Source organism: Carcharodon carcharias, chromosome 6 (genome assembly GCF_017639515.1).
Source record: "Carcharodon carcharias isolate sCarCar2 chromosome 6, sCarCar2.pri, whole genome shotgun sequence".
In the NCBI taxonomy this organism is placed as follows: Eukaryota; Metazoa; Chordata; class Chondrichthyes; order Lamniformes; family Lamnidae; genus Carcharodon; species Carcharodon carcharias.
In genome coordinates this window covers 25,077,322-25,092,762 of record NC_054472.1, presented here as the reverse complement: position 1 = coordinate 25,092,762, position 15,441 = coordinate 25,077,322, and the positions used below count along the sequence as shown (strand labels likewise).

The following is a 15,441-nucleotide window of genomic DNA, read 5'->3' as shown; positions in this document are numbered from 1 at the left end:
AATGATTAGTTTAGTTGCTGTATGGTTCTTACTTGTGTCAACATAATGCAAGTAAATCAAAAAGGCAAGTTCTGAAATTGCAAAGCTCTCCTTACAGTATAGAGCCTCACAGGGGTGAATGTAGGTCTTAAAATCAGGCCTGTGGGCATGTGCAGCATTTTTGCATTGTCAAAACAAACCAGCTTTCACTTATAGTCTCAAAAGTTACATTAATTGTCCCTGTGCCAAACTTCGCATTCTTTTGGCAAGTTTTGCACTGAATACTTACCTCATCCACATAAAATACGCATGAAGTGACTGAAGCCCTTGGCCTGGACAGTTGAAATTGAATTTGTAAAAGTTAAGTTTATGTTGGTTAAGTTGACAGACTTTTTTTAAAGGAAAGTATTGATGCTTTGTTGGATTTTTCCCCTTGCATTAATTTCTGTTGTGTTTGAAGAGATCATTTTGCATTTCACTTTTTATTTTACAATATTTTCATCCAAGATTGTTGCTTACAATTGAAATTGCAACAAACCAAACTCTCAGAGCATAGTTCATTTTGGGGTTCCTGTAGTCCTTCAGACGAGGAAGATGATTTCATAAGGACACCAAAAGGATAATTGATGACACCTGAGGAATAGTGTACCCCAGGATCTGCATTTACAGACATTTCTACATGGGTTGTCAGATAAGGCTTGCCATGTACACCTCCGCCATTCAATTTTGAAAATAGGAATGACCCTTCTAGTAGCCATGAACAAACAACAGTGCTAAATATTAATGCCACCTAATCCTTCCAAGCTGCCCCAGGGACCATCTGCCAAATTAAGCATGTGACAAGTGTTGTGTTTGCAAAGGATGCCATCTTTACCACTTTCATTATGGAAAGGAGGCATCAAGCGGACTGGGCATAAAACTCTGATAAGATGCTATCAGATTCCCATCTCTGTCTGTGAATTGTGCCATGAGTTTTATGCCCTAAGTGTAATCATGTTAAAAAGTTGGGTGCATTTATGTTGGTACTGTTTCTGATAGCAGGGAACATTTTCCTTATTTGCTCTGAGGTCCAGCTACGTTCACAGTCTGTGCAATGTTCATCCATGTAGTTTGCAACTTTGTTTTCACAAGAAGGTCCCCCTCTTCTACAATGAGAATCATGCTCGTTTGCTGTGCCTCCTGCAGCAGAACTTCCAAGGCATCCCCAATAAATGGATGAGTCTTCACAACAATCCTTTATGCACATATATTCCCAAGTTATATTTCTATAAACTCTGGAAATAGCAATCACTAGTTGTAGCACAAACCGTTTTTGTCATATTAAAAAAGCACTTTCAAGGATCTTTAGGTAAAGTAGGTGTCATGCTCAAGGCCTCTTGTAGTGCCGTTCAACTAGGCAGTACGCTACAGCAGCCCAGCAGTGACTCTTCCGACATTCATTTTCATCTTCCTCCCTGAGGATGCACTAGTCTCCATTCAGTGATGTTCAGCACAGATAAGATCAGGAACCTAGCAGTGTAGAAGGATTGAGCCTGTGGTGGTACACCCCATGGCACTGCACTTTGGTACTTCAAAACAATGAGACCCCAATCCTCACCCACCTTGTCAACATTTATATGCTGCAGTTGGGTAAGAATATGATGCAAAATCTTTGGAGCATTTAGTCGATACTAAACCATAGAACCATAGAAAAGTTACAGCACAGAAGGAAGCCATTTGGCCCATCTTCTCCATGCCAGCCCGAGGACACCCAGGTGCCCTTTCTAATCCCATTTTCCTGCACCCGGCCCATAGCCCTGCAGCTTACAGGTACTTTTTAAAAGAGTTTAGAGTTTATGCCTCAACCACCAACTTGGGCAGCGAATTCCAGACACCCACCACCCTCTGTGTAAAAAAAAAAAAATTCTTCCTCATGTCCCCCCTACACCTTCTGCCTCTTATCTTGAATCTATGTACCCTTGTTCTGGAATTCTCCACCAAGGGAAACAAGTTTATCCTGTCCACTCTATCTATTCCCCTCATAATTTTGTACACCTCAATCAAGTCACCTCTCAGCCTTCTTTGTTCTAAGGAAAATAACCTCAACCTATCCAATATCTCCTCGTAACTACATTTTTCTAACCCTGACAACATTCTTGTAAACCTCCTCTGCACTCTCTCCAGAGCTATTACATCCTTCCTGTAATGTGGTGACCAGAACTGCACACAATACTCCAGTTGTGGCCTCACCAGTGTTTTATACAATTCCAACATTATATCCTTACTTTTATATTCTATACCACTGCCAGTGAAGGAGAGCATTCCATATGCCTCCTTTACAACCTTGTCTATTTGAAATGCTGCCTTCAGGGACCTGTGTACTTGTACACCAAGATCTCTCACTTCAGCTACCCGTCTTAGTATATTCCCATTTATTTTGTAACCCCTGTAACTGTTTGACCTCCCTAAATGTATGACCTCACACTTCTCTATGTTAAAATCCATCTGCCACTTTACCGCCCACTCCACCAACCCATCTATATCGTTTTGGAGATTATGGCGATCCTCTACACTATCCACTACTCGGCCAATCTTTGTGTCATCTGCAAATTTCCCAATCGTGCCCCCCACGTTCACATCCAAATTGTTAAGATATAACACAAACTGCAAGGGTCCTAACACCGAGCCTTGTGGAACACCACTTGAGACAACTTTCCATTCTCAAAGGCATCCATCGACCATTACCCTTTGTTTCCTGTTACAAAGCCAATCTTTTATCCAGTTTGCCACATTACCCTCAATCCCATGGGCTTTTATGTTCCTGACCAATCTGCCATGTGGGACCTTGTCAAATGCTTTGCTAAAATCCACGTACACAACATCCACTGCACTCCCTTCATCAATCCTTCATGTCACTTCCTCAAAGAATTCAATCAAATTTGTGAGGCAAGACCTTCCTTTAACAAATCCATGCTGACCATCCGTGACTAATCCATGCCTTTCCACATGACAGTTAATCCTATCTCTCAGGATTGATTCTACTAATTTTCTCACCACCAATGTAAGACTAACTGGCCTATAATTGTTTGGCATTTCCTTTGGTCCCTTTTTAAACAATGGAACTAATGTTTGCATTTCTCCAGTCCTCCGGTACCTCCCCTGTATCTAGTGAAGATTGGAAAATCATCCTCAGAGCATCAGCTATCTCCTCCCTGACTTCCTTCAGCAGCCTCGGAAACAATCCATCTGGCCCTGGTGAATTATCAACTTTCAAGGATTTCAACCCTTCGAGTACTTCCTCTCTCTTTATGACTATCCTGTCCAATATCTCGCAGTGTTCCTCCTGGACTACGGTATCTACATCCTCCCTTTCCTTTGTAAACACGGAGACAAAATATTCATTCAAAACCCTTCCCACAGTCTCTGCATCTACACACAAGTTTCCATCTTCATCTCTGATAGGTCCCACTTTTTCCTTAACCTTTTAGCATTAATGTATTGGTAAAACATCTTTGGTTTATCTTTAACTTTACTTGCTAATCTTTTTTCATGCCTTCTCTTTGATTTCCTTATTTCCTTTTTTATTTCGTCCCTGCGCTTCCTATATTCGTCTAGGCTATCTGCAGTGCTTAGTCCTTTGTGCCTATCATACGCTTTCTTTTTCTGTTTGATCTTCCCCCGTATTCCTCTAGACAACCAGGGAGGTCTAGATTTAGCAGTACCACTCTTATTTTTGTAGAGGACATGTCTACTTTGTACAATTAGGATCTCGCATTTTAGTGCTTCCCATTGGTTTTCCACTGTTTTATCCTCCAGCAGTGCTGTCCAGTCCACCTCAGCCAAGTCACTTCTCATTTCTGCAAAATTTGCCTTCCCCCCCAGTTCAAGACTTTTACTCCTGCCTTATCTCTGTCCTTTTCCATGGTAATGCTAAATCTGACTGAATTGTGATCACTGTCCCTGATATGGTCGCCAACTGTCACTTCGCCCACTTGCCCTTCTTTGTTCCCCAAGACTAGGTCTAGAATTGCATCTCCTCTCGTTGGGTTTGTCACTAATTGGTTGAAAAAATTTTCCTGGACACACTGCATGAATTTTTCTCCCTCAGTGCCCCTTATATTGTTTGAATCCCAGTTGATATTAGGATAGTTGAAGTCTCCTACTATTATTGCCCTCTTGTTCTTACAAGCAGAAATTTGCTTACATATTTGTTCTTCTATCTCCCTTTCACTATTTGGGGGTCTGTAGTATACTCCCAGTAGTCTGACTGCCCCTTTTTTATTTCTAAGCTCAATTCATAAAGCCTCGTTTGTTGACCCATTTAGTATATCATCCCTTCTCATCCCTTGACTCTTTAACCATTAGTGCTACACCCCCTCCTTTTTTTATCTCCTACTCTATCGTGTCTGGAGACTCTATAACCAGGGATTTTAAGCTGCCAGTTTTGTCCCTCCTTTAGCCAGGTCTCCATTATAGCAATGACATCCTGCTGCCATGTGCCCACCTGTGCCCTTAACTCATCTACCTTGTTTGTAATACTCCTTGCATTGAAGTACAAACACTTTAATCCTGTCAATTTCCTTTGCTGGATACTTTTAAAACTTTGCTTATCCTGTAACTCCATGTCTATCACAACATCCCTAGCTAATGTTCTATCTTCATTTTTCTGATCTGAATCTGACCTATCTGACCCTACTCCTGGGATCTCATTTCCCTGCCACACTAGTTTAAATACTCCCCAACTGAACTAGCAAAAGCCCCCACAAGGACACTGGTCCCAGCTCTGCCTGGTTGCAGCCTGTCTGGTTTGTACAGGTCCCACCTTCCCCAGAACCGGTCCCAGTGCCTCAAGAATCTGAGTCCCTCTTGGCTACACCATCTCTCCAGCCACGCCTTCATTTGATCTATCCTCTTATTCCTGCTCTCGCTAGCGTGTGGAACTGGGAGTAATCCTGAGGTGACTACATTTGAGGTCTTGCATTTTAATTTATCTCCTAACTTTCGGTACTGAGCTTGCAGGTCCTCATCCCTTAGCTTACTTATGTCGTTGGTACCAATATGTACCACGACCACTGGCTGTTTACCTTCCCTCCCCAGAATGTCCTGCAACCTTACAACCCCCAAACTCCTCCCCCCACAGGGCCAGCCTGTAACTTGTTCTTATGTTTTGCTTTCATAGAGCACTGACCCTTGTTCCACTATCAACACGTTCTGCCATCTGACCGTTAGGCCATTATTAGCACTTTCCTTAGTCTTTAACATCATCATTAACACTCCGTTTGTCTTGTGTCCATGACATCTTTGTCAAATCTCTCCTGAGCTCCCCCCTCTCCCTGACCTTCTATTTTGCTCTTACAGTATAAAATCCATCACATTTCTATCTTCCTTCAGCTCTGAAGAAGAGTCACATGTGCCTGAAATGTTAACTGTTTCTCTCTCCACAGATGCTGTCAGACCTGCTGAGTTTTTTCAGCATTTTCTGTTTTTATCTTACAACAACAGCTTGAATTTATATACTTCAGCACCTTTTAATACAGAAAGTCATCCCAAAGTGTTTCACAAAGACATAATCAAAAATGGGTGCCAAGCCAAAGAAGGAAATATTTGAAGGTGTGAACAAAAACTTGATGAAAGAGGCAGATTTTAAGGAATGCCTTAAAGGACAGGGAGGAGAAGAGACAATGGAATGAAGGAGGGAATTTCACAGCATTGGACCCAGATGGCTGAAGGCACTGTCACCAATTGAGGGGCAAGGGGAGGACCCAGATATTTGGGCTTGTAGGCCTAATAGATGTTATGCTGATAGGGAGTGTTCTCATGTGTCCAGTTTTACCCTCTTTTGCTTTGTGATGTGCCTAGAGGCCTTGTTACAACAGCACAGCCAAGCTAAACAGAGCTCATTCACAAAGAATTGTGAGGGTTGCAACTTAATGGCCTCATTCTGCCACCACTCAGATTTAGTGTGTGGCGGGAGAAGCCTGCGTCAAATGTGCATCTCAGCAGATTTGCATCTGCAGGCTGCTGGCCAGTGAAGAGGGTGCAATGGGTTATCCCCTTTCCAGGTCCCCAGTGCGAATTGGAAGCCCCTCTCCCCCACAGTTTTCCCTCCCCACCTCCACCCTGCCCGGCCCCCCTTGCCCCCCCCCCCCCCCCCACCAACTCGTACGCCATGGCCTGCCAGTTTTAAGCAGGAAATCAGGGTCCATCACTGAAAGGCTCCTCTTTGGCCTAGCTGCTGCACAAGCAGTGGCTATCATTCCTCGTTGTGCTGCCTGTACTGCAAGCCTATGAGTCAGGACTTCCTCTTGGAGAGGGGAAGAAGTCTCACCTCATAATAATTGAAGGTCCATTAGCTGAAAAATTAAAGCGGAGTGAGCCGGCCAACCAAAGATGGGCAAGCACCAATGTTTACACTGGGGTGTAGGGAGCCTGCCCTGCGTAGAATGCAGGCCCATCTGTTGAAATGTAAATAACTGTAATCTCAGACTAAATTGGTAGGTTTCATTGAGACAAAAATACCTAAATCACAGGCGTTGTAATTTCATTATGAAGGTGCTTGCATGTATACATGTATATTTAGAGCTTTTCTCACCAAGTATTTGGGATTTTCAGATTAACTGAATGGATCTGAAAAATTCTCAAGATATGTCACAAATGTGTATTATTAAAGAAAAATTGCACTAGTTTGCTTTATGTTTTTCTCAGAGCACTGTGTTATCTGAAACTTAATCAATATAAGGAGGCTGAAGAGGACTGTAACTCAGCTTTGCAGCTGGAGCCCAGTAATATAAAAGCATTTTACCGAAGAGCCCTGGCTTACAGAGGATTAAAAGTAAGGCAATGGATTAGACACATCAAATGAACACTAGAATTTTATCCATTAGTAGCATAATAACTGTGCTGGTATTTGGAGATCTTTGGTTAGATATGGGAATCTAGCTATTCTGTACCAGGACTGTTGGCAACCACTGTGCTGTAATGAGCTGACCTCACTCCTTAATTCAAGGTCAGGTCACTATAATAAAAAAATTCTCCAAGCACATGATATGCTGTGAATGGACCATGTTCGTTTAGGGCAGCAGAATTTTGGAGACCAGTAGCATGTAACATACTGCTAGTGTCTGAAGGATAAAAATCTTTTCTGAAGGGACAGGGACATGAAACACAGTACAGGAGATAAAATAGCCTTTTGAGGTTACCTGGGTGAGGGGAGTGAATTGAATTAGGACTTCCACTTGTTATTGGGCATTGAGCAACAAATCAGGTGCTCCAGCCACTTTATAAGAAGCAGCCCTAGTTAGGATAGTATCAGAGGCTTAAATGAGCAGGGAACATTATTGGTACATTGATTCCCAATGTGCTACATTTAGACTAGGCACATTGGGGCTGCATAGACTTAGGAAATGCCATCCAACATATAATAGTGGCCTTTATTTGGCAATGTGGTGGTGAATTTAAATTATTTTGATTGCATGCTAATTAATGGGGCATCACTGATTAGAACCATGTTCTCAATGGCCAGACTGCGAAGGTTGCAATTATACAGCATCTCATTTCCAAATGTCAGTACTCTGAACTGTTAGGTTTTCTAAACATAGATACAATTAGAAACTGTAAAATGGCCAAAACCTACTTATTTCCATCTATGCTCAACTTTAGTTGCAAGTGCCACTTGGCAATAATTTGATTGCATTCCATGTATGTCCAATGTGACTTCGACCTCTGTACCAACAACTTATAGTTCCCAGTGATTCCAATTAAACTCAGCCTTCAACAACTTTCTTCCCAGGCTTGCCGCATTGCCCTTCACCCTATATATTGATCCCTCATCCACATGTGGGCACTCCCCAAATTCATCACATTTGACCTTGATACTTCTGAAGTCATTTCCCAGAGCTTCCTTCCTTACATCTATTCTATCATCAAGATTGTTTGCTTCCATCTTCACATCTGCCACTGCTGCTGAAATTCTTTTGTCACTTTAGTGCGACTTTCCTAATGTTGTCCTAGCCACTCTTCATAAATTACAATCAGAAGGCTCCCAGTGACATTTCACTCACTTAAAGTTCTTAATTCACATCAGCCACTCTTTTTCCCAAGCTCCATTGGCTCCCTACATTTTTCCACACTTTTTTTCCCCTCTGATCTGAGTCCACTGTCTTTTATGCATACAGGATAAATACTGTAGAAACGTCAATTGCAATTGTTAAGCATCCAACAGGTGTTAATCATTTTATTTTAATAGGAGGGATTATCTACATGAATCTCAGTGAAATGGTGAACTAACTTTGGCTTTGTATAATTATATTAATATTAGATATTGAATGGTGTGTAGATCCAGAAGTTGAGGGTGATAATCTCTTGATTACTACTTGGTCCAATTGCTAATTGGCATACGGGTAAATGGATCAGGAAAGTAAATGTAAGGACTGGTGTGGGAAGGACAGGTCCTATTTCATGAGACATTGGCACCAATATTGGAACAGGAAGGAGCTGTACCTGAACTAGACTGAGACCGCAGTCCAAGCAGACAGTATATATAAGATTGTAGAAAGGACTTTAGACCAGTAGAGGGTGTTCAGTGAAAACACTATGGAACACCAAATGGTGCAAAACATGCTGAAAGTTGTCTGCAGACATCCTGACAGTAGTAATATGGTTGTAGTATGTATAAATACAAGAGATCAGTGATGCATGTAGCGGAAATTGTATATTATAATTTTAAAAATTATTTTTCACATAAACTGGTCTTCCCACCTCCCCCACCACACCCCAACCAAACTCCACTGTGGTAAATGCCAGCAGACATGGGAAAAGTCCCTTAATTGACCACATAAGTGACTCAGTTGGGCTCTGGATGAGAAGACTATCTGCCACCCTTCCTGCCACTGGAAAAGTGGCAAGGCAGCGAGAAAGCATGAACAACCTCCAGTGCCCACATGTGCTCGGCATGCGCAGGAACTTTGGAGTTACTGTGCATCGTAAAGGGAACATTGATCATGACCCCCACTGCTTTCCTTCAAGTAACCTGCCTACTTGCTTAACATTGGAAGTCAACAGGATCAGAGGGGGCTAAATGACCACCATTACTTCAGTTTCCACCAAGCAGAGGAAGTTAACATCAGGGCCTTAAACATAATTCTGCCACATGTATATGCAGGGAGTTGGCTCATGGGCACAGGTTTCCTGGAATCTGAATTAAAATAACACCAGTGTAAAAGCAGTTTGAGATTCCTGTGGTGAGTATCAATTTAAAGTACATTTATAGTTCATTACAATGCCCTTTAACACAGATTTCTGTTCTGTAAAATATTTTTTATTTTCCAGTGCTACACATTTAGTATTAAAGACCTCAATATACTACTGAAGCTTGACCCAAATGTTGCTGAGGCTCAGAAAGAATTGTTGGAGGTTTCTGAACTTTTGAAACAGGAGGGAAAAGGGGAACCTCTTTACAAGACCAGCAATCAAGAAAAACCAAGAAAAGATATCCCAATACAGGAGGTATTTTTTTAATTCTAAATCACCTAACAAAGTCGCAAGGCAATGTTTAACTAATTCAGGTGGACTTGCATTCCACTAGATTCAAAACAGTGTGTAGCAGCCATCTGGGGACATCTTGCATCCCTCATGGCTTTAATGAGCTTGGCGTTCAGGAGACCGACAATTTTGCACTAATTCTCTCTCAGAACCATCCCAATTGGCATGAAAGCAGTTTGAACATCACTGGGCCACAAATGAGCCAAATTGACACTAACTATTATAATAAGGTCTAATGGAGTGGTAGAGGCCACTGGCTTCTAGCACATGAGCCCCACATGCCAGTCGGCAACGTTCAAGTAAACTTGCAGATTATTTAAGACCAGATTAGGAGGATTGCTGATGCAAACTGCTGAAAACCTTAAATTTATGCCTTTGTCAGCTGCAGGCTGGAAGGACTGAATCTTAACAGCTTGTAGTTCTGGTTTGATCAAAGGTTGAGGTTCAAAAAATCTGAAACAGGAACCAACCTGCTAACTTCAGATTTTAATGGCATGAGGAAAAAGGAAGCAGTCAGTTTGTGGGAAATGCGTTGGTCAATTAAGTATTGTAACAAGGTTTCATTGTAAAAGTCATTCTATTTGTAACTCGTGCCAGCTGGTTTTCCTAGGCCTCAGGAAATCTGGCAGGTGAAAGCAGGCAAGAAGTGCTGAATCATAAGGGTTATGCCATCGCTTGTGGGTGGACAGGAGTCCTTCCTCCAGCCCAACAAGCTACCCAGTAAACTGAACCCCATAATCTGTCTGTTCACCTTGAGCCCCCATTGAGCATGGCCCCCACCTATCCCAAACTAGACCTATTTGCTTTTCTTGGCTATAGCCTCATACTACAGGCTTTCCTGCCCAAAAGGCCTCTGCCCTGGATGGGAAAGAGACAAAAGGATATTTAAAAGAATCCTGCAGTTAAAAACTGCTGGACCTTTGGGAAACTCAAAGGACTCAAGAGACAGTAAAAAATTGAGCACTTGACAACAGGAATTGAACTAAGGTAGAAGGATTGTGAGGATCAAAGTCCAGATTTAGCTAGAGCAGTGCAGTTACTACAATGTCCTCCAATGCCATGCAGCCATATGCATCACGCTCAAAACAGTGACACGATTGGGAATTTAAAAGCTAAGTCAGTGGTGACCCTGCCTTCTCCCCCTGGCCTCCCCACTCGTTCCAAGCATGCACTGAAAAACATGTCCTACAAGTGAGGACACAATTGTTTGGCAGTGAACTCCAAAACATCATTATAAATGCACCTTCTTTACCTTGTTCCTTTATCTCTATCTCTTAATTTCTCTCCCACTCAAAAGTTGTTGTTTACTTCTTATTGCTAAATTTAGCTTCAGTTGTCACCTATTTAATACAACAAATGAGCAACAAGTACGTTGGCATCTGAATAGGGAAGGTAAGCCAATGTTTCTGATAAGGGAACGCAACAATCAGGAAGGAAAATACGAAAGATTAAAACTGCACAGATGGAGCAAGATCCCAGCTTCTACCAAATGAATTTAATTTTAATTTGAAGTGCGTTTTCTATCTATGCTTTGACTTTATAATGTCTGTTCTGTTTCATTTCAATTAAGTAGAAATAGGAAGTGAAGATTAGGATTTTGATAGCAGAAATATGTTGCATACTATTTTGCTCAGCTGAAACTTTTCTTTAGTCATATACAGTTCAGCTCCAATTTTGAACTATGGGAAAACTGTTACAAATTAAGGATTATGTTTAGCCCTGAATTTCAATCAAAATGGCAAATTATTTTCTCCTTTGACCTACACCTCCCACAATCTTTAATTGCCTTCTTTGCTCAAAGTACAGATACTTGGTAGGTACAGTTCCACTGATGCCAGAAGCCTTGCAGAACTTCACCCAAATGAGCCTTGTTAATGTGTGCGTCGAGATTAGTTATTCAACTACAGGGAACATTATTTCTCCCGACTTCTCCAGCTCTCACAATCCACTTGTTGGATGCTCACTGCTGCCTTGGCTGAGCTTGGTTAACTCAAAACAGACTAGGAATATAGAACTTTGGAACAGGAGTAGCCATTCAGCCCTTTGAATCTGCCCTGCCATTTGATAGGATCATGGCTGATCTGGTTGTGGTCGCAACTCCACCTTCCTGTCTGCCCCCCATAACCCTTGGCTTCCTTGACCATCAAAAATCTATCTAATTCAGTCTTGAATAAATTCAATGACCCAGACTCCACTGCTTTCTGGGGAAGAGAATTCCATACACTAACGACCCTCTGAGAGAAAAACATTCTCCTCATCTCCGTTTTATAAGGGAAACCTCTTATTCTTAAACTGTGTCCCCTAGGGATTAAATCAGAGGCCATCCCAATTCCTATGGCTCAGCATCACAATGGATGATTGCGCTTGGGATACAAAAAATAATTTTCTGCTTAGATTATTGAGATAAACACTATAACATTATAAACATATAGTCAATATATTGTCATATGGTGGTATTGATTTTGATGTCTTGCTATCATACAGTCATCTGTTACTTAGTATATCTGTTACTTCTGCTTTACCCCCTAATGTTCTCTTTTCCTAATTCCCCTCCTATGCTTCAACAAGCTACAATTGCAACTGTATAATTCTTTTTGTCAAATCGCTCTATCGATGCTATAGTTTACGTCTCACCCTCTGACTCTTTTTCCATTAACTGGTGCTTCCCGGGTCTCTGATTGCATTCCCCTCTAAATCAGATAATATATCTATACGCAGGTCACTAGACCCCTGAGATGGAGTGTCCTGCTACAGACCTGCTGTAGTACAATATTTCATTACCTAGGTAAAAGTGGAATACATTGGTATTCCAGTGATTGCCCTGATGAGTGCATGACGCAAAACTTCGCGAAAATGTATTTTTTTAGCAATACTCTCAAGTTCTGTACTATCAAACAACAGGTTATTTAAATTAGACTATAATCACACAACTCAGGAACATGAATGCAAAGTCTATATGATTGAGTGATATTAGAGAGTGTGGGACAGAGAGAGAGAGTGTGTGGGACAGAGAGAGAGAGTGTGTGGGAAAGAGAGAGAGAGTGTGAGGGAAAGAGAGAGAGAGAGATTGTGGGACAGAGAGAGAGAGTGTGTGGGACAGAGAGAGATTGTGTGGGACAGAGAGAGAGAGTGTGTGTGACAGAGAGAGAGAGTGTGTGGGACAGAGAAAGAGAGAGAGTGTGGGACTCTCAAGCAATGATAAATAAACTTGACGCCTCTTTCACATGCCACGTCTATAGGCTTCTCATGCTCCGAAATCTCCCTAATACATATCATAGGCTGAATCCAGACTCCAGATAACAATGGAGCAAAACAAAAATGCAATCCTGTGTATGTAAAGTTATTATAAGTTACAATTGTAGCATCTTTCCTAGCTAGGGTAAGTCGAAACATACCAGCTGTGCTAACATCTCAGTGATGGCCTGAATATACGGGATAAGTGTCCAAAAACCAAGGGAATTCCACCAAGAGAGCCTAACCGCCTCTCCTTGACCTTCAAAGGTATTACCATCCCTGAATCCCCCACCATTAACATCCTGGGGATCACCATCGACTAGAAACTTAATTGGACCAGCCACATGATTACTATAATTACTACTTGAGCAAGCCAAAGGCTGGCTATTTCTCAGCAAGTACCTCATGTCCTGACTCTTCAAAGCCTTTCCACATTAATACTGCTATAATGTGCTCTGAGTGATAGGGCACCTGAATCTTGAGCTAACAAGCACTTTTTTGGGTTCCTTTCCTATAGTCTCAGCTGACTCCCTCCCCAGTCCAGTTTCCTAATGTTGGATCCTAGTCACCAGTTTGTGGGATCCTGTTTGCCAGCTTGCTGTAAGGGGTGGTGGCTTTGGTAATAATGATAGAGTTGAGTAGCACACTTCATAGCCTGAAACTTGGTGTTTATTTACAAAGGTACTCAGCAGCAACTAAACCTGTGCTAACACTTCAAACTTTATCTCTATACTGCAGCTGCTACTGACTACAGACTACTAATTACAGAGGTAGCCCTCACTACTCTGTTATTGAATACTAAGATCATGTGATCTCCCATTACAATATCCTTCTTAAATGTGCATTACACATCACATTACCACATCCCACCCCCTTTACTCAGAAATATATTTTATATTTACATTTACAATCCTCTCAAAATAGCAAAATATTTATACTGATAAGTAGTTTACAAATTCAGTCTTTCTGGGGGTTTCCTTTTGTGTGTAGAGCGTCTCAGCTGAACAACTTCAGATGCCTTGTCAGGAACCTCTTTATCTGGAGTTGTCTGAACGTCAGGTGCTTCAGTCATTTCCTGCAGATCTGTATCCTCCACTCTTGAAGGAACAACAGATGTGCCTGAACTGGGTTGAGTTCTGTCAACAGGAAACGCTGACCCGGTTGTGAACACTGGTGAAATCATTTCTTGGTGTATTGTTCCTCTCTTCCTTAGATGATCCACTATGACTCGGCCTTCCACCTCCATGTGGTAAAATTGAGGTCCATTCGCTGCACTTATTTCACCCGATAACCAGTTTGGTCCTTCTCCAAAACTCTTCATCTATACCCGTTTCTCCTACGGTAAATTTCCTCTCGCAACTATGCCAGTCGTGTCTTATTTTCTGACTTCCCTGACTCCTTTCCACCTTCCTGCCTAAATTTGGCATCATTAAGCTCAATTTCATCCTGAGACAATGTTTCATCAATAATTCTGCAGGTGCGACACATGTTGTGTATAATGGAAAAGAAAGCCTGCTAGCTAAGGAACCACTCATTAATTTCTTCATGCCAGCCTTGAATGTTTGAACCACCCTTTTGGCCAGTCCACTTGAGGCAGGGGGTACGGTGAAGTTTTTACGTGAGTGATACTGTTGGGGCTGATAAACTGTTGAAACTCAGCACTCGTAAATGCCGTGCCGTTATCAGAAACAACTACTTCTGGTAGTCCGGTAATTGCAAAACTTTGATGAACTTCTCAATTGTAGCAGAAGACATTGGTGATATCACCTCATATATGTCCATCCATTTTGAGTGGGCAACAACAATGAGCAGAAACATTGTTCCCATGAAAGGTCCAACATAGTCCATATGTACCAACACCAATGGTCTTCCTGGCTATTCCCAAGGGTTTAATGGAGCTGTTGAAGGTAACTTTTGTAGTTGGTGACATTGTACACAATTCTTCACTAAACTCTCTATTTCACCATCCATCCCAGGCCACGATAGGTACTTTTATGCTATGGTCTTCATTCGGGATATTCCTGGATGTGCGCTGTGTAGTTCAATTAGCAATGCTGTCTACTCTTTGGAGGTACTATCACTCATGCTCCCCACAAAAAGATACCATCCTGGATGGTTATTTCATGCCTTCTGTTGAAGTTCGGTTTCATTTAATCAGATACAGGCTTTTGTGATCAACCACGAAGTACTCATTCTCGTACTTATGATAGGACTGGGAGCCTACTTGTCCAGTCTCTGATCTGTCGACTGCATACTGGAGATGAATCTAAGAAACGTAACAACAAAATAAGTTCTTGTGGAACTGGGACTTCCACATCCTTTTCTTGTAGAGGTAAACGACTAAGTGCATCGGCATTTGCAATTTGACTACCACGCCTATGTATGAAAGTATACTCGTATGCTGCCAGGATTAAAGCCCATCATTGTATTCTTGCTGAGGCTATGGGTGGTATTGACCTGTCTTCGCTGAACAATCCTAGCAATGGCTTGTAGTCTGAAACAATAGTAAAATGGCAGCCATGTACGTACTGGTGTAATTTCTTAACACCAAAGATGATTTACAGGCCGCCTTTTTCTATCTGCGAGTAACCCTTTTCCGCTTTGGTGAGCATTCTTGATATGTAACCCATTGGCTATTCCATGCCATCATCCATCGATGGGAGAGCACTGCTCTCACTTTTTATGGGGATGCATCACAGGTCAACACTA

General features: G+C 41.9%; 1 protein-coding gene across 1 annotated transcript in view; it reads left to right on the top strand.

The window, feature by feature from the left end:
• The window catches only part of LOC121279289 (sperm-associated antigen 1-like), a 133,824-nt gene that overhangs the window by 107,079 nt on the left and 11,304 nt on the right, over positions 1-15,441 (top strand). The window contains exons 16-17 of the mRNA XM_041190414.1: positions 6,664-6,790; positions 9,286-9,462. Of these exons, the coding sequence (XP_041046348.1) occupies positions 6,664-6,790; positions 9,286-9,462 (304 nt within the window). The remainder of the gene's footprint in view (positions 1-6,663; positions 6,791-9,285; positions 9,463-15,441) is intronic.